At 45.1% G+C, this 21,867-nt stretch overlaps 1 protein-coding gene across 2 annotated transcripts in view; it reads right to left on the bottom strand.

Annotated features, from left to right (window-relative positions):
* Window positions 1–3,166: 3,166 nt before the first annotated feature.
* The window catches only part of FECH (ferrochelatase), a 126,116-nt gene continuing 107,415 nt past the window's right edge, over window positions 3,167–21,867 (bottom strand). The window contains exons 10-11 of one of the 2 annotated variants that reach the window (XM_029579658.1): window positions 20,901–20,960; window positions 3,167–5,996 (exon numbers count right to left, since the gene is read on the bottom strand). In XM_029579658.1, the coding sequence (XP_029435518.1) occupies window positions 5,862–5,996; window positions 20,901–20,960 (195 nt within the window). In that variant the 3' untranslated portion in view covers window positions 3,167–5,861. The remainder of the gene's footprint in view (window positions 5,997–20,900; window positions 20,961–21,867) is intronic. The other variant, XM_029579665.1, reaches the window with a different exon arrangement.

Below are 21,867 nucleotides of genomic sequence, written 5' to 3'. Positions count from 1 at the left end.
CTAACAAAAGCTTACACTTCTGGAAGCTCTTCTTATATGAAGCCTGCTCAGAGGGAGGGGATCTTGATTGTCACCTCTGGAGACCCCTCCCAGCTGCAAACCTGAGCACTCAAACAAGTGCTTGCTCAACTGAGGGAGGCTTAGCTGTCATCTCAAGAGGCCAATAGTCTAGCGCAGCCAGCTAGACCTAAGTGTACAGACTTAGTTATACACATCCACCATCTGCTGAAGACAGAATAGTGGCAGGCTGAGGTCATTATCTATATACACCCATGCTGACATCAGTGAGATTCTTGATCTCTGTCTTCATTTGGGTGGTTGGCATGCATAACCGTTTGGATGGACTGGCCTGACTGGATGATGAGGAAACCTTTATTACCAAAGGCCATTAAGAATGTCACACATTGCATCTGCTACAGCTGCAGCCATAGAACAGCAAGAGAAAATTCACAAAGGTTTACAGATGGAAACACAGCAGTCACAAACCACGAAGAGATAAAACATGTGCTGCCTTGTTTCACACTCCAAAAGGAAGTTCAAACACATGAAATTTTAAATACTGTACCCCAGTGTAATTTAGATCACCTAAAAATCTACTATCACAACAGTTTTAAGGATCAGTTCCAGTGTGCATAAAGGATGTCCAATCCACACTAATTTTAATGTACAAGACCAAAATAATAATTCACATAATAAGAGTGGTCATGCTACAAGTCTACCTTTTGGAGTTACATTTTCATGCTTGCTTGCTTGCTTCTTTCTTTCCATAAAGGAAAGAAAGAAGCAAGCAACTGGATCAGCTCCTTAATGAGGTGGCCTGCAGAGGCTGCTATGTAATAGTCCAATACATCAAATCAGCAAAACAAGTAGGATAATTATTGCACGTGCTGTTAGTATGAATAAAATCATATTAATTAGAGTGAATGACTGGGAGGGGAGATGCTATCCCAGTAATTAATGCTAGCTGTTTTACTCTGCCATGCACTTTCTGCACTAAAAGGGAAAATCACCCAATCAATTTTTACAACATATAAAAACCCCATAAAGAATTAGCTTTTATCTCCGACCACAGGAGTTTCTGCAGTACATGATGAATGCAATCAGCTTTTCACTTGCTCTGGCTTTCAGGAAAACCTTGTGGTCTAGCGGTAGGAGAGAGACACAAGCAGGAATCACCTTTCAGCCAAACTGGGCACCACCACCCTTTACAAAATCGATAACTCAGAGAACGTATACAGTTTCCACTGGGGCAGAAAGTCTACTGTCTGTTTTGTATGAAGGCTTCCAAAGGGGGAATAAGGACTATTAGATTATTGTACATTTACAGTAGAGTAAAATGAGGCAGAGAGGTGGTCACTCGCCTGAGTTCAACGCTGGTGGGAGAGCAGTCTCTTTCTTTAGACTTGCAGTTCCATGCACTATCCCCTGGTCCATGCCTCCTGGTGGACTTATTCTGCGTGACACTGTGCGCACCAGTGTAGCCTGCTCTGCTAAGGGCATCATTTCCTCTCCCCAGAGCAAACCCATCCTGCAGTGCCCTCGTGCCGTGGCAAGTATATTTCTCTGCATCAATGACTGCAGACATTTGGTGGAATCCAATCTGGATGACAACGGTTAGGAGTGTCAAACTATGCTCCTCAAAGGCCTAGTTTTCAGGATAACCAACATACCTTGCCAATAAACTAAAGCCACTACATGAACATTGATCATGGATATCCTGTTGGTGGGCCATATGAACTGAAATGTGTTATTTTATTTTACACAAGGTTTAGAGGGTAGATTTTCAGCATAGTCTATGAAACCCCAGTGTTGAAGGTTTATTTCTGTAATGCACTGCTTCCAGTCTCCATCGCTTCCATTCTCCCAGCAATGAAGTAGGCAGATACCGATGCTGAGAGCACAGCAGGAATCTTTTGGGATATTTTTGGGGACGGGTAGGGAGGGAATTATCCCATGCTTACCTCTATTTCAGCATACTTTGTCCTTTTAAGATACCTCATTTGTTAAAAATGGAGTTGTGCTTTCTGCATCTCATGACACATGGCAATACTCAGATCAATTCAAAACATTATTGTTAAGGGTTGGTGCTAAGCTCAGGGCCAGCAGGGCTCAGGTGTACGGTGGGGGGCGTCACGCTCCAGCCCGGGCAGGGAGAAAGGGAGGCTACCGTCACTGCAGCAATGGCTCCTGGCACAAGGGCAACCTGAAGTGTTAGGCATGGGAGAGGCTTCCGTAAAGCCTAGCAAGGGTATGTGTGTCTCACCCAGTCATACTGCCCCAGGAAAGGGGGATGTAGTGAAAGAAAAATGATTTAAAAAACAGTGATTAAGGCCAGGACTTTTGAAACTGTCCCCCCTGCCCCCATCTCGCAAGAGAAGGCATGAATTGTACACCACAGATTGCCTCATCCAAACACACACACACACACACACCCCTAATCTGTGGAAATATTCTGTCAAACGCTGAGCACTTTTAACGTGTGGCATCATACTCACACCCACACAGCCCCTGCCCATTCCAAAGGAATTTACAGCACTATAGCTTAAAGAATTTCTAGTATGGCTCTGCCACAACATTTTTAATCTTCGTGTATCGCTGTTTGGTGTGTACATTTCTGAAATACAGCACGGTACATTCTGAAAATGCTTCTCACCTATCCCCCCCCCCCCTTCAAAAAAAAAGTCAACATAAACTGTATACCAGACTCACTAAATACAAATGGACTGCTTCCATGGAGCCAGATACATTCGCTGCAGTGTCTCACTTTCCTATGACCCTCCTGAACTCTGCTTGCATCTGGCGAGGTGCGACAAGCATGGCCCTTTCGATGCGTACAGCACAGGGGTGCAATTTTAACTTCATCTCCTGTTCACAGATTTAAGCTTTGCAAGTGCTGGATCACCATACCTCCCTCGCACATAAGATTTCTTCCTTTTTAAGGAAAAGGCAGAACTACGAAAGAGGGGGCCCGAGGAACCCAAGCAGAAAACATTTAATAGCGCTTCGAATTGCGTATGCTAAATATCATTCATGTTAAACAGAAAGGGAGGGGGAGGGCAGAGGGAATTGAAGTTTCTACCTTTGTACTGCATTTTACATGTTGTTATACTAATGTATTAATTACAGATATAGTACACAAGTGAGTTTATAGCCATTAGGCAAGGCATTTGTTGCTCTACTTTAAATCTTTATTGTGTTGTTCATTACTATTTTTCATGTACATAATAAGATGCACAATTGTATGCAGATTTGAAATTTGTAATGTTACAATATTAAGCAATAAAACATTTCAAATTTAAAAAAAAAAAAAAAAAAGAAAACATTTAATAAGCACCAAGCGATTGTCTCCGTTTCCATCTCCAGGCTGGGAATTTAGGACAGAGTGGCAAGGTTCTACTTGAGCTCAGATACTGTAAGAAAATGGGTCCGTTTAGGCTGCTGCTAACCACAAGAGACTGCAAAATTCAACAGCAGTAAAGGAAAGCTTCAGCTTTCTGCAGCAGCCCAAAGAATTATTTCTTCAACAGCAGCAACTGGTCCAACAGACTTTTTTTTTTTTTTTTAGTTCTGTTCTTGTCGGCCTTGATCCAAAGTATCCAGCTTCTTGCACTTGTGGCTGGAGCCTGCTTTAAGCCAATCCTTTAAATGAAGCAGTGCATGGCCTTTAGTGCTTCTGTCTAATGGCAGTGTAGCTGTAATGCCCTTGAAAATATTCATGGTAAACATATTTATGAAAGGGAACTTGAAAACCAAGTTACCTATATAGGAAATTATGTTTTCTATCCCACACAAGACATGTGTAACATTTGCAGAAACAAAAACAAACCAAAAAAAAAATCAGGACTCTATTAAATGCATTCACCTTCACTTAATGCTGTACTTTCCTCTTACTCCCAACCCTGAAAATTCCTAGTCAGGAAGCCTCTCTCTACCACTCGCACCTGATCCCTTAGCAATGCACCTCGGGCTCCTTGTAGCTGCAAACAAGGGGCAGATGCAAAACAGTGTGCTTGGCCGAGTGCACTGTTTAACCCGCGGTTGGATGCGTGTTTTGGACACACATTCACAGCCCCTTATGCTATAAGGGGATCAGCACATCCACAACACGCATCCAATGCACCGCAAAACTAAGAGCACTCATCACATGCAAATGCATGGTTGTTGAGGCTATTAGTTATTCACCCCACATGCAAAAAAAAAGTGCACCGGACTGCGCACATTTTTATTCAAAGAAAGTTGTACAGAAAAGCAGTATTTTCTGCTTTCCTGCACCTCTTTCGACTTAATATTGTGGCGATATTAAGTGGGAGGAACCAAAAGTTAAAAAAAAAAAATTTTTTTTAAAGTGCCGGTGGTCAAGTTAGGGAAAAGGACACTCATTTAACGAGCATCCATTTTCCTAACCTGTGGCTGTGCACCAGTTAGAAAAATGGATGCTTATAAAATTGAGTGTCCGCTAAACTAACCCGCGGACAGCCGACCTCTCCTGGGCGCCCACTGTGAAGAATGCACTAGGGGCACGCAATCGACCCTAGCGCCTTCCTTGGCAACGCAATCCCCCTCATTTAAATATTGCATCGTGCATCCAGGAGAGGTGCCTGGGTGCGCATTAGAAAAGCGGGCACTCAACACTGAGCGCCTGCTTTCAACGCACTTTTATTCCATTGGCCCCCCCCAAGAAATGGAAATCTATCAATTTTGGTTACCTTGCCAGTAGCGGGACAGAATCTGTAATAGCGCTACGACAAGACCTTCATTTGTGGCTAAGGAAGTGGGATGTGTGTGTGTGTGTGTGTATTCATACGTGACCCTAATCCAACTCCCTGAAGAGTTCCATGCATTATCCAACAATTTTCTGAAGGAGTTAACACAGTGAACTGCCCTATAATGCTGCAGGGCACTGTGCCCCACAGCATAGCATGAACAGACTGGAAGCAGATTAAAAATTAAATAAGGATTGCTTTTAAAAACTTGGTCTCGAGGAAACCAGGGCCTCTTTTTCCCTGGGGGGAATGAGATCCACTTAGGGGACAATTGCATGGTAAAGATCAGTAAAGTGTGTCATTTTAATTTTTTTCTCATAAAAATGGGTGTCCATATCCAATGGTGAACAGAATGTTCTAAGCTGAAGATTTTTCCAATTTCATGTCTTATTTCAAAAAAAAAGGGGGAAAAAAAAAAGAAAGCTGGACAGCTTTGAAACACAGGAGAAAAGCTGAGCTTCACAAAACCAAGAGGCTTTTAATGCTGATAGCAAATGCTGTATCAGGGCACATGTCCAGGATTAGCAGCATGCGTTACATTCTGTTGGTTCTGTGGTTTTGGATGACTCGCCCTTCCATTTATGCTCTTCATAGTCATGGCACTGCAAAGAAATCTAGAACAATCCTAGTGAAATGTGACTTAGTAATCAGTGGCATCACCTTAGCAAAATGTATGTTATTCCAAGTGCAAACCCCCACAAGGCAAGGATATTTCCTGCTCCTATTAAAAAAAAACCCCCCCAAAAAAAACCAATAAAATAAAAATAAATAAATAAAACCCTTTACCAAAAATAAGCTCATTAATCAGAAAGAGAACAGGTAATATTCTTGACATGACGCTTTAAGAAAAACAGGGGGGGGGTCACACAGATGGCTAACGTCCGTTTTCCTCAGCCCAGTCCCCCTTGCAGAGGGCCTTCAATGCAAAGTCTCCCATGCAAGTGAGTTCATCTACAGCAAAACCTGACCGATTATATTATTGCCCCTCCTGTGAAGTGCACCACACTTTCCCTGCCTTCCTCCCTCTCCTGTGCAATTCCAGTCCAGATCTATTAGTGGATCTTCCTGCACAGCCAAAGTATGTTCTCAGGTTTCAGGTCACAACTGCTGCCTTGCAAAGAAGGATTTCGTCTCCCCGCAGACCGGATTCACACAAAGCGGACAACGCAGGGTTAACTGCTTGGAGCAGATTTCATTTGATGTGATATGTGAATAGACCAAATCTGCCAGAGCCTGAAAAACAAATTAAAAAAAAAAAACAAAAACACAAAACACCCAGTGAAAAGCAAAGCAAAACAACAACAACAACTTTTACTATCAAGCTTCCTTTTTGGCTTAAAAGCCAAATTCAAAATTGATAAAAAAAAAAAAAAAAAAAAAAAACCAAAAACACTATGCCAAATTCATTCCTTGTCTAAGAAACTAACAGAAGACCAAAGTGCAGTTTCTCAAGAACAACGCCAAAGGAAAGGTAAGCTCAGATGCATGCTGTCTACTTCTACAGTATTAGTGTATCAAATCACACCTCCCAACTGTTTCCTCCATCATAGTCTTTCAGCCTTACTTTATTCGTAAAGAGGAAAAATCAATTTGCCAGCTAAACTGCACAAGAACTGCCAAGCCTTTGTGCACAAATATAATACATTCCTGGACAGGATTGAAATCAAAGCATGCATACGGCTTCCAAAGCAAGCCAATCTGGATGCACATGCAGTGCAGTCAAATTAAAGAGATAAGGTCAAGGCCGGCAAAGCAGCAGCTTGCTGCTCTGTTCTGCAGCAGGCAGAGATCCAGTGCCCTCCTGACCACAACCACCAAAGCTTGCTGAGGATGTTGCTCACAGCAAAACCTGCTGGCTGATCCAAGGGCACAACTGCTACATGTCTTGAAAGGAGCTTTGCTTCCCATCTCTGGCCTCTGGTTAAAATCAAAGACCAGCACAGCAACTGAGCTTGGAGCAAGAAGTGCCGAGTTCTCATAGGGCCTGGCAAAAAAAAAAAAAAAAAAAAAAAAAAGGATTCTTTACAGATTCCGATTCTTAAATTAGCCCAATAAAAGCTATCAAAAGAGGATGACGATGTGCACAAGGCTTTCTGGACCACACACCTGATTTCCAGGTGGTGGAAAGATCACATTTTTCCAGGGCTTATTTCTTATGTTGGCCCAATAACAAGGATCACAACCTACAAAAAAACAAAACCAGCCTATGCAGCCTGGATTAAAGAAATATATTTTCATTCAGTGTTTTGGTCCCTTTGCAGGATTGTCCCATGGGCATTAAGAAACCGTGTATGCAGCACTTCATAAACAACTATTATAGTCTAGAAGCACCCAGTGATGTTTGTATGTAAATTATTTTTCTTTTTCTGCCTATATTGATTGGATTTCAGGGTTGGCATATTACTATAATACCTTTCCAATCTGACTTTAATTTAATTTGAATTAAAAGTGAAAAATATAAAAACACCCTCTAAAATGTCTTGCTTCTTTATAAACATCTCCACACTGCTAAAACCACTTTGCAAATAAATATTTAGGATCTCCTACACAGTTACTATTTGACTTCTAGGTCACAACCGCTCAAATTTTCTAGTTAAAACCACTTACTCTGGTTCCCTGCTACTCTCCAACTCGGGCTCTCTTTTCCCTGCTGACGACACCACTCACCAACTTGAGTGATGATTGAAAACACAACTGAAGCTTCAGAGCCTGCTCTTCACGAGCAATCTTCTTAGCATTGGAGAAATTACTTACCTCATAATTTCGTTTTCCTTAGTGTAGGCAGATGGATTCAGGACCAGTAGGTTATATGTTCCTCTGTTAGCAGATGGGAGACTGAGTCAGGTTTCAAAGCTGACGTCACCCTAGATATACCCCTGCAGGGACCTCAGCTCTTCAGTATTCTCTTCGAAAAGCCATTGCGGACATATATATCGAAGAATTTGATTAGAATTTGGATACAACTTGACTAAACCCTTGGTTAACAAAACTTTATTAAAAAAAATTGATTAAAAACTGGAGACCAGGAGAGAAACTAAGATGGCGTCCTGAGAGGTAGTAACTCCGTGTGCTCTGCTGCTAGAGATTTCTAATTAAAGCTTTGGCGTTTTTTCTTCAGAGCGATGCCTCATAAGAGAAAAGGCAAAGTTCGCGTTTATCCACCCGACCCAGACATTGCTTCGGGACAATGTTTAATATCTGAGTTCGCCTCTACCGTATCTGTTTTGAGGGCTTGAATCCCTGCTGGAGAGCAGGCGAGAGAAGAGCCTTACTCCCCTGGGGAGCTTTCGTTGAGCCCTCCTGCTCTGAAAACGCCATCGAGAGCCTTGCCACAGTCCGGCGACGGAGGAGCTGAGGCTCATACTGATAATATCATTGGAAGCGCCCAGCTGGGTGACCCAGAAGCCGCCGGACTGTTTGGAGGAGAGCCGAAAACTCCAGCAGATGCTGCTTCGCAGAGGAGAGAAGTGCAGGAAGCAACTGGCATCCCCATGCCAGTGGGAGAAGGTAGTCTGTCTACCGAAATTGGGGTAAGAAGACTTCCTCCATTGCAATTTATTAAACCGATGGTAGTAACCCTTGATACGATCTGGGACCTTAAGGAGAGGATGTCGGCCAAACTAGACAATCAGGCCCTAAAGCTGGAAGAAATAGCAGCTAAAGTTGTGATACAGGAATGGGACATTCAGCAAAAGTTTGTTGAATATGATGACTCTTTAAAGAAAGTTAACGAGGAAATAAGTCTCCATAGTATAAATGTCACTATCATATCTAAAAGGGCATATACGTCAAGGAGACTTGAATCGATTGAAAACTTTATGAGGCATTTAAATATAAGACTTTTAAATTTTCCTATTGTAATGGGTGAAATACCCTTGTTAACTTTTAGGAAATATGCTATGGAGATCTTAAAGCTTCCACAAGATGAGATTCCAGCAGTTAAAAAATTATTCTTCTTACCTAAAAGAAGCAGCTCTATCTCAGTTATTCCAAATGTGCAAGGGTTGGACTTTCAAAATCCAACCGAATATTTAGAAAATTCTAGCATTGAAATTGTGGACAGGGCTGTTACCTTTTTTTGATGAAACAAGTGTTTCAAAGATCATGAAGAATTATTTTAAAAATATAAATGAGTTATAATGTGGTGGTCTCGTACGAGTGTTCCCTGACTTAGCTAAATCTACGCAACAGCGCAGAAAAGCTTTCTTACAGATGAGATCTGAAACCCTAGCACTAGGGGGCAGCTTCACGCTGCATTACCCATGCAAGTGCATCATTAAACTGGTCAGAAATACTTATATATTCTTTTTCCCGGACCAACTACAGGTCTTTTTGGATGGGAGGAGACAACCTAATGATGCCATAAGGGAGGAGAATTAGCCTGAGATTCCATCTCCACCTGGTGGATAGAGGTGATATCCTCCAAGCTTCACCATGTACTCCCCAGCAGAGGCAAGATCAAGAATTTCAGGAAAGTATCCACATATCAGAAATATCCTCAGAAATAGAAGCAATTGGTATCCAACCATTTACACCTAATCAAGAGAGTACCCCAAAGATCATTAAAGGGATAGAACAAGGCATTAAACAGAAGGGAAATAAATTGGAAAGAAGAACTCAAAATGTCATCGTATTCTCTGTATTTCTAATGCAAACGTTTATTTTGTATATTGTTAAAAGACAATAAATAAAAAGTTAAAAAAACAAAACAAAACTGGAGACCACCAGTGTACTCAACCAACATAAGCGTCAAAACCAGCCATACAGTGAATGCCCTTAACTAAGGGTAGGGCAACGGCTTACCCATATTCATATGGAATCGAGGTTCGCCTCCTGGGCGATTCCTTGGTGACTCTCCTGGGAAGCCGTAGGCGGGATGCTGAGTCCATCTGTCTACACTACAGAAAACTTATCAGGTAAGTAATTTCTCCATTTCCTAGCGTGTAGCCAGATAGGACTCAGGACCAGTGGGATGTACAAAAGCTACTCCCAAACAGGGCGGGAGGCTGCCCGTGATCCAGTTAGCACCGACCTTGCAAAGGCTTTGTCCTCTCGAGCCAGGCAGTAGAACCTGGAGAAGGTGTGTAGAGAAGACCATGTCACTGCTTGACAGATGTCGGCGGGAGACAGTAGCTTAGCCTCCGCCCAGGATACTGCCTGGGATCTAGTAGAATGAGCTTTGACCTGAAGGGGTAAAGGCTTCCCTGCCTCTACGTAAGCTGCCTTGATTACTTCCTTGATCCAGTGAGCTATAGTAGCTCGTGAAATCGTTTCGCCCTGTTTCTTCCAGCCGTGAAGAATAAACAAGCGATCTGTCTTGCGCACCAGTTCCAAGTGCTCCAGGTACCGCACTAAGAGTCTGCCAACGTTTAGATGGCGAAGAAGGCAGGAATCTTCTGTGTTCTTGTGTTCTCCGGTGACAGTAAGGAGATGGATTGATTCAAGTGAAACATCAAGACCACCTTTGGTAAGGAGGAGGGGACAGTGCGAAACTGTACTGTTCCTGGAGTAAATCAAAGGAATGGTTCCCAACAGGATAGAACCTGTAGTTCCAAGATGCGACGGGCCGAGCATAGTGCCACCAAGAATTCCATCTTTAGTGTTAATAGGCGTAGCGACAGACTGCGCATCTGTATGAAGGAAGGTCCTGCTAGGAAGTCCAATACTAGACTGAGGTTCCATAGAGGAACCGGCCACTTTAAGGGTGGTTGGAGTTGTTTAACCCCTTTTAGGAAACGGGCCAAGATTGGCTGAGCCGACAAATGGTTTCCGTTCACCTTGGCCCTGAAGCAGGAGAGGGCTGCTACCTGGACCTTGAGGGAGTTGAGGGACAACCCTTTCTTCAGGCTGTCCTGTAAAAATTCCAGAATCATGGGGATCTTGGCCATTCGTGGAGGCACCCCGCGGTCCTCGCACCAGGCCTGAAATATTCTCCAGATCTGTATGTATGCCAGAGACATTGAGAACTTCTGAGAGCGAAGCAAGGTGGTGATCACGGCCGCTTCTTCAGGTAAGCCCTCTCAAGGGCCAGACCGTAAGAGAGAATCGAAATGGATCTTTGTGAAGGTCAGGCCCTGCTGGAGAAGGTCCCTGAGTGGGAGGAGGTACAGAGGACTCCCCACGAGGAGCCTTCGCATGTCTGTTTACCAAGGGTGTCTGGGCCAATCTGGAGTCACTAGGAGGACTAAACCTCTGTGGTGTTCTATCTTGCGGATGATCTTGCCCAGTAGACGCCATGGGGGGAAGGTGTACAGTAAGTTCTCCTCTGGCCAGGTCTGGACGAAGGCGTCAATCCCTTGGGAGTGCTGAATTTGTCTGTGTCTGAAGAACCGGGGGACTTTCACATTGTGAGATGTGGCCAGTAGATCCATGGCTGGGAGGCTCCAGCGATTTACTAGAAGCCTTTGGTCGTCAGAATCCATTCCCCCAGGTCCAGGCTTTCCCTGCTGAGGAAGTCTGCTGTAACATTGACTTTTCCTGCGATGTGGGAGGCTGAGATCCCTTGTAGGTTTAACACTGCCCATTCCATAAGGGGATCTATTTCCAGAGACACCTGATGGCTCTTGGTTCCTCCTTAGCGGTTGATGTAGGCAACAATTGTTGCGGTGTCAGACATTACCCGGATTGCTTGACCCTGGAGCCTGTGGCTGAACTGCAGGCATGCTAGTCTGATCGCTCGAGCTTCCAGGTGGTTTATGTTCCAGTCACCTCTTCCTTGGTCCATTGTCCCTGTGCTGTCAGCTCCTGACAGTGGGCTCTCCACCCTCGGAGGCTTGCATCTGTCATGAGGATGATCCAGCTCAGTGGGGATAGGCTTATACCCTTGCTTAGGTGGATTTCCTGTAGCCACCACTGGAGCAGAGAGCATACCTCCATGGGTAGGTTGAGGCGAAACAAGTAGTCTTGGGACAATGGGTTCCAGTGTGACAGTAAGCAGCATTGGAGAGGCCACATGTGAGCCCTCGCCCACTGTACTACTTCCAGTGTTGATGCCATGAGGCAGAGGACCTGAAGTTAGTCCCACACCTTGGGCTGTATTGTGGTCGTCAACCGGCAGTTCATCAGTTTCCTCCTCCTCGGGGAAGGGAGGAAGACCTTGTTCTGCTTGGTGTCGAATCGGGCCCCCAGGTACTCTAAGGACTGGGAGGGCTTGAGGCTGCTCTTTTCCATGTTCATGACCCAACCGAGTTCCTGAAGGAGGGACCTGACCCTGCTGGTCATCTGGAGGTTCTCTTCTTCTGACTTCACCCGGATCAGCAAGTCATCCAAGTAGGAGTGCACCAGGATCCCTTCTTTCTTCAGTGCTGCCGCTACGACCACCATAATTTTGAAGAATGTTCTGGGGGCGGATGCCAGATCGAAGAGTAACACCTGGAACTGGTAATGGCGGCCCAGTACTGCAAAGTGTAGGAAATGCTGGTGGTCTTGATGGACTGGAATATGAAGGTAGGCTTCAGAGAGGTCTAGGGAGGTTAAGAACTCTCCCGGTTGCACTGCCATTATGACGGAGAAGAGAGTTTCCATGCAGCAGTGCAATAGCCACAGATGATGGTTGACGCTCTTGAGATCCAGGATAGGCTGGAATGAGTACTCTTTCTTGGGCATGAAAAAATAGATGGAATAACACCCCGTATTTATTTGGGGTGTGGGTACCGGAGTCATAGCCCTCAGTCTGAGGAGCCTTATCAGTGTGGATTCCACCACCAGTTTCTTGAGCTGGGAGTGGCAAGTTGATATCATGAACCTGTCCCGAGGGATGCTGTGAAATTCCAGAGCGTAGCCTTCTCATATGATGTCCAGTACCCATTTGTATGACGTGATCTTGAACCACTGCCAGTAGGAGGGAAAGTCGACCCCCTATCTCCTCTTCCCATGGATCGGTCAGACCAACTTCATTAGGAAGCTAGGGTTGAGCCCGAGCCCAAACCTGTCCCTCTTTTGGGTTGCCGGTTCCGAAAGGACTGAGTCCTCCCAGAGGGTCGAGGTGACTGGAACGATGGGTTTCTGTAGGACTGTAAGCGCTGGGAGCCCCTGGTTTGACCCCTCTTGGGAGAGGGGCGCAGAGACCTCTTTTTCCTGTCTTCCGGTGGTCAGGGCACTGGAGATTCGCCACACTTACTGGCTAGCTTCTCCAACTCACCTCTGAATAGGAGGGATCCCTTAAAGGGCATCTTTGTGAGGTTCACCTTAGAGGTTGCGCCCGCTGACCAGTTCCGCAACCATAGCTGTCTTCTGGCCACCACCACTAAGGCTACTCCTCTGGCCGAGGTACACACTAGATCTGAACTTGCATCTGCCAGATAGCCGCAGAGCTATCTGCCTCTCTCATGAGGAGCATGCAGGAGCGAGCCACAGGGCACAGCAGGAAGTGATCTACAGTGTCATTGCTGTCACTTCAAAGGCTTGCTTAAGGATGGATTCTAACTGCTTATTGTAAGCATCCTTCAAAGCCATCCCTCCCTTAACAGGTATGGTTGTTCACTTCGAGACGGCACAGATCATGGCATCCACTTTGGGGAAACACAAGAGTTCCTTGACCGCTGGGTCCAGAGGATACAAGGCTTCCAAAGCCTGACCTACTTTAAAGCTTGCCTCCAGAGCATCCCGTTCCAGGTCAGTCAACTCCTGGATGGCTTCCAGCATTGGGAAGTAGCAAGAAGTTTCATGAAGGGACACCAGGGTGTAGGTTCTTCTTTGGCTCCGTGCCTGGAACTCTCAGAGTCTTCAAGATCTGGGAGACTAGTGCTGGTAATTCATCTCTGTAGAAGAAATGAAGCATGGTCCGGTATGGTTCCAGGACTGGCGGGATTTCTCCATCCTCCAGTGGATCCCCATTGTCATCTGTGGTATGTTGGTGAGGCATGGCATGTCTCGGCCCGCAGGCAGGGCCGGGAGAGTGAGGTCTCTCCCCCCCCCCCCCCATTGGGGCTCAACCTGGGCAGGGACTGGGGCTGACTGCGCCTGAACAAAGGCTTGGAGGTCCTGAAAGAAATCCAATCAAAAGAAGGCTGCCGGATCCATATTTGTCCCAGGGAGAACTGGGATAAGGGCCTCTGAACTGCCCTCTCCCAGAGAGGACATCATCCCAGAATTGCTCAGGTCTGGGGAGCTATTGGATAAGGTCGTGGCCAACCTGTCCTCTGACTGGGATGGGCTGAGCTTGGAGAATGTTTGAGAATCTAGCCCCTCTCTAGGCCTCCTCACAGTGCTGACACAGGTAGGATTCCAGGTCAGACTGTGCGGCTCTAATATGGCAGGCCGTGCAGAGAGAGTGCCACCTGAGCTTCTTTGCTACCAGGGCCATATGATTTGTGCATTTAGCTGGTTATTGTTTATTGTGCTCGCACAGACTCGCCTCGGCACACGTGTGTGTAAGCGGTCAGTTGTGTGCGAAGGTATGCGCGCAGCTATGCATGTATTTACCAACACATTAGACGCACAGAAGGTCGGCCTGCACTGCATGCACCAACGGCCAAAGGGGAAAAAATAGCGCCACACCAAACTGCATGCAAGATGGCGCCACTGTGGATCGCCACGTGGAGAGTTGACTGATCCGAAAATGAAGCCTAGCCCGAACAGAAATCTGGAACGAAGTTGGTACGGCGTGCTGAGCCAGAAGCCGGAGGAAAGACTTACCGAAGCCCTTCCACGTCTCTGGTTTGGAGGAGTTCTTCTCTACTTACTTGGTCTCAGCGCTTACTGGCTGAGTACAGAGAAGTTCTCCAGCTGCAGGGGGAGAGGGCTTTGGCCTTCACTGCCATGCTCAACTTCTGCACCTGCTGCCTTTCAGCTGCTTCAGCAGCTAAGTCCACGCCGGGAACCGGCTACCGGACCAAGACACACTTCTGAGGGATCTCGGAAATCGCCTCAGGAAATCTCAACTGGGTAAGGGACCCTTAGGTATCACCGCAGGAGAGCGAGGCTTGATCTTCTTTAAAGTGAAGGTAAAAAATGTCTTTGTTTGTGCTGCAATCCCGCTAACATCAGGTTGGTGTGGGGATAGCATCCGCATCTGCTAGGAGACGGAGAGATACTGAAGAGCTGAGGTCACTGCAGGGTTATATCTAGGGTGGACGTCAGCTTTAAAACCTGACTCCGTCTCCCATCTGCTAGCAGAGGAACACACAAACCCACTGGCCCTGAGTCCATTTGGCTACATGCTAGGAAAATGCATATTACTTGGCTGAGCCATGACAAAGGGGCATCAGACATTGTGTTTAATGCTGCCAGCTCACCTTTAAACTTGATAGTGGGAAATCTAAGATAGGAGACACCATCTGGACCAATCCACATCTGCAATGGGAGTTATCAGGACAGCCCTGTTGGAACTGGCTGGCTACTCATTGGCCAACCCTTCTACAAAAGCAGGTTTAATGGCACCCACTTATGGTGGGAAATCAAAGCGTGGTAAGCACTTTGTTGGGTCATTGACAAGAAAACAGTTCATGAGAGAGTGATGGGGGATGGGGGGGGGGGGGGGAGGCGCTAGCTAACCACAAGCAACCTAGCCAGTCTGCCCAGTTAAATTCTTGTCTATGCTGTAAGAATACTGTACAGCTGCCAGCCACACAGCATGATCTTTCTCCATTTTTGCCATCTTCCTCACTTGTACTGAACCATATTGGACATTAACCATATTGGACTTTTCGCGCCCTCCTGCTCCCGGCTTCAGCCGTGCCACAGAGCCTCCTCTGCCGGGGCTCACGAGGCCCAATCGGGGCAAGAGCTCACTTGCCAGAGATAGCAGCGAGCCGCGCAGAGGAGGCAAAAGAAAACCAAAAAAAAATAAAAGAGGAAGGGGGAATCTCCACTGAAGCCGCCGAACGCCAGCAGTGAGTGAACTCAAACCGTGCCCCCTGAGCGTCAGCCAGCCTATCAGGGCGAGCTGAGAAGCCCTGAGAACCCGAGACCAGTAGCCGCACAGCCAATCGGGGGACAGCCCCTTTGGCTTTAATTCCAAACGCAGCAGCTAGGTGCCGCGCGCCGAAGGAGCGCGACAAAGGGGCAGGCCCCTTTGTGTGCACCAGAAGCACCAGATCATAGAAGTTGCAGCCACTCCTTACATCCCATTTAGAGAGTCCTGCACACACCTAGCTCAATTGATCCCCAGTATTTCTTCCAGCCACCACAGAATTCTCCCAACCACCTTAAAATCCTTCGAGGCCTCTCAGCATTCACCCAGTTATCTCAGCATTCAACCAGCTAATTCAACATTCAACCAGGCTCCTCAACATTCAACCAGCTACCTCAATTTTTACACACGCTCCTTAACATTCATCCAGCCACTCCAGCTTTCAATCAGCCACTCCAGCATCCATCCAGCCACCTCAAGCTTTCAATCAGCCAACTCAGTATTCATCCAGCCTCTCCACCATTCATTCAGCTAAGGATCGGCACATTCATTCAGCTAAGGATCAGCACAGCCAAGCACATTAATCATATCCCCTCAAAGAATACTTCCACAATCCTTCACTTCCATTACGCCATAGGACACCATCTGCTGACAAATCTCGTCAAAGCGATCTCTCTAGTCCTATCATGATGCTAGGATACCCAATACACATATTACATCACAACACCTGCTTCAAGATGAAGCCAACGTTACGATACCAACCCATACCAACCCATAACTTGTAGAAATCTAACTCCCCCTTTACGCAACTACTTGGGCTGGCAATATTCACTTTAACACTATTCAATGCCCAGTCAATTACCAAAAAACCCACATCCTTCACGACTATCTGCTTGATGCCAGGCCAGACATCTGTGCCATCACGGAGACCTGGCTAAAGCCCTCAGACACAGTTTTAATAAATCAACTGCCTACACAGATATATGATGTCTTCTCCTTACCCAGAAAAAAGAAAAAAGGGGGAGGTCTCCTCATAGCTGCCAAAAAGTTTCTTAACCTCACTCTACAACCTATCAATACAATACCTAAACTGGAGGTAGGTTTATTCAAATCTAAGGGTGCTCCAAATTCTCCTCACTTACGCTCCCCCTGGAATTTTAGATCAAGACTCTTCTCCTATGGTAGAAGTCATAGCCAAATACTTCAAACTAGATTCTCCAGCCATAATCCTTGGAGATTTTAATCTCCACATCGATGCCAATCCTCCATCTTCTAACTGCGAAGCCTTCCTATCAGCCCTCTTGGACATGGGCTTCAAACAATACATCAACCAACCCACACATAAAGCAGGTCATACCCTTGACCTTATCTTCACAAATTCCAACCTCACTCCACTTTCACCCCCCTCCTATGCCTCCCGGTTCCATGGTCAGACCACTTCACGATCACCTCCACCATTAGGTCATAGACAGGATCTTCTGCTCCCCATCAGGCGACCACTCTGAACTACAGGAAACCATGCCCTTCAGAAAACCTCGGCAACTCTCTGATCAAAGAACTTTCTAACCTGGATCTATCTAACCCCAATTCTGCTATTATCTCATGGCAAAATATCACTGAAACGATAGCCAATAACTTATGCCCACTGTCAAAAAAACCCATAAATCCTTCTCAAAAAAACAAGCAGCCATGGTTCTCAAATGAGCTCCGCTCCCAGAAGCAAAACCCAAGACGGAAAGAAAAAGAATGGAGGAAGAATCCCAATCCCCTTTCTCTAACCATATACAAAGCTGCTCTCCACCATTACCGAACGGCAACGCTTCGAACAAAAAGATTTCTATGCCCACCGTATTCACGATATGATGTATGATGTGAAGGCTCTTTTCTCGTACGTATCGGAGCTCACCAAAACGGCTCCCCCTACAATCCCAGACGATACAGCCCAATCGAAGGCCAGCAATCTGGCCTTATTCTTTTAGAACAAAATCTCCAACACCCTGGCCAGATTACCTACCAGCCCAAATTCACTGCTTCCGGATACCATCCACCTACCGAACACAGACATAAGATTGGAATCATTTGATCCTACTCACACTATAGAGGTGGAAACCCTGATAAAAAGAATGAAACCTTCGACCCACCCTCTGGACCAAATACCTTCCAAATATCTGATTCTCATACCAGAATACATCTCCAAATATCTAGCGGATATTATCAATTGTTCTCTCTCACAAGGAACATTCCCGGATGCTCTCAAATTGGCCACCCTCAAACCCTTACTCAAAAAATCGAACCTGGACCCGGACGACCTTAACAACTACCACCCCATATCAAATCTCCCGTTTGTAGCTAAGATCATGGAGAAAATCGTAAATAAGCAACTCTCAAATTACCTGGAAGACCACAATATACTACACCTGTCACAATATGGTTTCCGAAAAGAACACAATACCGAAACCCTCACCTCACTCCTTGATCAAATATACATTGGCTTTGACAAAGGTCAGTCATTCCTCTTAGCTCTTCGACATCTCTGCAGCTTTCGATACTGTAAATCATAATACCCTTCTAAACCGGCTTTCAGACATAGGAATTGCAGGTTCAGCTCTTAGATGGTTCGACTCCTTCCTCAGCAATAGAGGCTATAAGGTTAAAATCAATAATAAGGAATCCTCTCACACTAGCGCACCATTCGGAGGCCCCCAGGGCTCTTCCTTATCGCCCACCCTGTTTAACATTTACATTCTCCCTCTCTGCCACCTACTCTCAAACCTAAAACTTAAATTCTATATATAGGCAGACGATGTTCAAATTTTAATCCCCATATCCAACTCACTGGACTCAACACTCAGGTTATGGAATTCTCACCTGCAAACGATCAACCATCACCTTTCAAGCCTCAACCTGGTGCTCAACACTTCCAAGACAGAACTTTTGCTAATCACTCCAGAAGGCAGTCCCTTCCATCACCAATCGCAAGCTAACTTACAAATATCCCACGCCAGAGATCTTGGAGTCATAATTGACAGTCACTTAAACCTAAAGCATTTTATAAAACACACTACAAAGGAGTGCTTCTACAAGTACTCAAAAAACTCAAACCGCTCCTATTCCATTACGATTTCAGATCCGTCCTCCAAGCCATTCTGTTCTCCAAGATAGACTACTGCAATTCCATCTTGCAAGGTCTCCCGGCTTCTACTATAAAACCTCTCCAGTTGCTCCAAAATGCAGCGGCGAGAATTTTGACGAATACCAATCGGAGAGAGCATATCTCTCCCATTCTAAAAGATCTTCACTGGCTCCCAGTAAACTTCAGGATTCTCCATAAATCACTCACAATTATCCATAAAAATACTCACCATCAGACCCCTCTTGATCTGCTACACCCTCTCAAATTGCACTTGACGGCCAGACCCTTAAGGGATGACTACAAGGGATTCTTACATGTTCCTCCAATCAAAGTTGTACACCACTCAAACATCAGAGACCGGACATTCTCTATCGCAGGCCCCTCCATCTGGAACGCCATGCCTCCGGACCTTAGGCAGGAAACTTGTCTACTAACTTTTAAAAAGAAACTAAAGACATGGCTGTTCTGCCGAGCCTTCTCCACTACAAGCCCCACAGCCTGACTGAGAATTGTTCCATCACTTATGTAAATAAACAAATGCTAAATCACGCTTACAAGTTATCATGAGGTCGGCTCCTTGCCTCCCTCCCATGCATATAGTACTTTATCTTCGTTCTCCCTTTATTTCCTACTCCCAGTTAAGACATCCTTGTTATAATGTAACTTTATGCTCCTTTATATTGTCTCTTGTTAATTGGTTAGTTATTGTTACTGCTTAGTTCGATGTAAACCGAGTTGATTTGATTTGTATCAAGAAAGTAGGTATATAAAAGCCTTAAATAAATAAATAAAAGATCTACAAGATCTCAACTGATTTCACACCCAGTCCCTCTTTTCCCATGTCTAACCACAAAGCTTTATAATAATTTAAATAGATACCGATACTAGCATCCAGTCTCCAAGGTCTCCTAAATGGCCTGCCAGATAGACTGTTACATGAGTTCCTGCATTTCCACTAAGACTTCTAATGTTTCATATTATCCACTTGGCCTTCCATTCAGGTGGACCTAACAGCAACTCATTTAAGTAAATACTTTTAGTTCATGTTCTGCTCTCTTTTTGCTTTTTTCCTCCTAAGTATCCTCTTAGTTTAACCCATGTCTTCTTAAAAGTCCGTTACATTTTAGATTCTACCACCCACTCCGGGAAGTCACTCTAAGCATCCACAAATCTTTCTGTGAAAAAAAGGATTTCCTGATGTTGCTCCCAAGTCCACCCCTTTACAACCTCCTATCATGGCCCCTAGTTACAGAACTCTCTTACCAGTGAAAAAGGTTACTTTTTGTGCATTAACATGGCTGAGAATGTAGAAGATCAAAAATGGCTTTAAGATGCAATAACTGAGAGGTGAAAAAATGGAGCTGTCTTTGCCTAGAAACTTGACAACTGCCATGCAGGCAGAAAGCAGTTGTCGTTTTTCTTAAGTGACTGAACTACAGCATACTGAGATACTGATTTAAACTGCTCCTTTCGAGGCTTTTTCAGGCTTGTGCCTCACTTACAGAACAACTGGATAAGGGGACAAGGCAGGAAATAACACACTTGGCATGTGCCACAGCAGCAAGAAAACCCTGGGTCAAAGATATGGTGCAACCAAGTTTGACTTCATGCCAGCTACCATGTACCATAAAAATGACCCTGTCAATGGAAGAGGATGCAAGACAGAAAGAAATGCTGAAGGTATAATGGTACAATGAAAAAAGTGCCAAAGGAGAGGGCGCTCTGCTTCATACCAGTCTGCTGCCATCCCATAATGGCCTTATGAATAGTGCACTTTTGGTTAAAAGAATGCTACGTAAGCCCGCCGTGAAGCCTCTCTAGTCCCTGGTGTTTACCACTTCTCACAGTGCTGCGTGCAGGAACTGGTTGCAGAAGCATCTGAGCAAACGCAGTAGACCTTAGCACAAAAAACACGGAGTAAATAGGAAATGTCTGAGAGACCATCTTAAAACACAACTACGGATGATTTAAAAAAAAAAAAAAAAAAAAAAAGGCCAGGTTGGAATGGGTTACTCTATGGCAGGTGTTTCACCTGTGACGTGTTTGATTTAGCTACGGTCGTAATGCAAAAATAAATATACCAAAAAAAAAAGGCAATCAGAATATTCTATAACTTTGGTTGCATTCAGACAGCTTAAAACAATATTGATACCTTGGAGAACAATGGATTTCCATTAAGAGACTCTGCTCTTCTGATGTTTTCAACACCACACTGAAACAAAAACAGAGAATAAACACAACATAGTAACTGACCACAGATAAAAAGTTATGGGGTAATTTTCAAAATGATTTCCGTGCTTCAAAATGGGTTTTGTGTGTGTAAACGCACATGTGGGCTTTAGAAAATTGGTGATATATGCTATGTTTACACTCATAGATCCTTCTGAAATTACCATGTAATTGTCCCATACAGTTTTCCCAGTTACTCCAGTCCACACTGATAAGGATATATCCCAGCTGCCAGCCACAGAAGCTCGATTCGCTTGTGTGATTTCGCTCCTTGTCCAAATCAGTTTTTGTCATCCTCTTTGGTTCAGCATGCAGGCTCCCATGCCTAATCCAGCACCCAGGCTCTCCCACCATGTTCTGTAATAATCTACAGGGCTTCCAAACTAGTGAGGTTGCTGCAAAGATTTCCAGTCATTTAAGGCAGCAGTGTCAGTAGGACGGGTCCCCTTTACCTATCCCTTGTATTCTCCTTATCACCTTGCTGCCAGAATCGACCCGATTGGTTTCAGGAGAGAGTTGTAGCTTTACCGATTCCAACCCTGTGACCTGTGGTATCACCAAGTCATGCTTCCATTATCTGCCCCTCGTTTTCTCCTTATTTTATTTTTTTTTTTTATTTAGAGTTTTTATATACCGGCAATCATGTAAACATATCTTGCTGGTTTACATAGAACGGGGGTGCAATAAATACAAAAAATGATAATAAATACATGGAACTAGAACTGTGGTGACAGAAGGTACAGTTACATTTAACAAGGGAAGCCGAACTTGGAAGGAAGAAGAGAAGCTGCTCTTGAGGGCATGAAGAGCAAGTTATTAGGAATCCCATAACCTTTCATCCCTGTTCCTAGCACTGTCTCATGCATGCTTGAATTCTCTCACAGCAAAGG

The sequence above is a fragment of the Rhinatrema bivittatum genome, chromosome 1 (assembly GCF_901001135.1).
Source record: "Rhinatrema bivittatum chromosome 1, aRhiBiv1.1, whole genome shotgun sequence".
Classification (NCBI taxonomy): Eukaryota; Metazoa; Chordata; class Amphibia; order Gymnophiona; family Rhinatrematidae; genus Rhinatrema; species Rhinatrema bivittatum.
The sequence above is the reverse complement of the archived record's forward strand: the minus strand, read 5'-3'. Positions and strand labels throughout refer to the sequence as shown.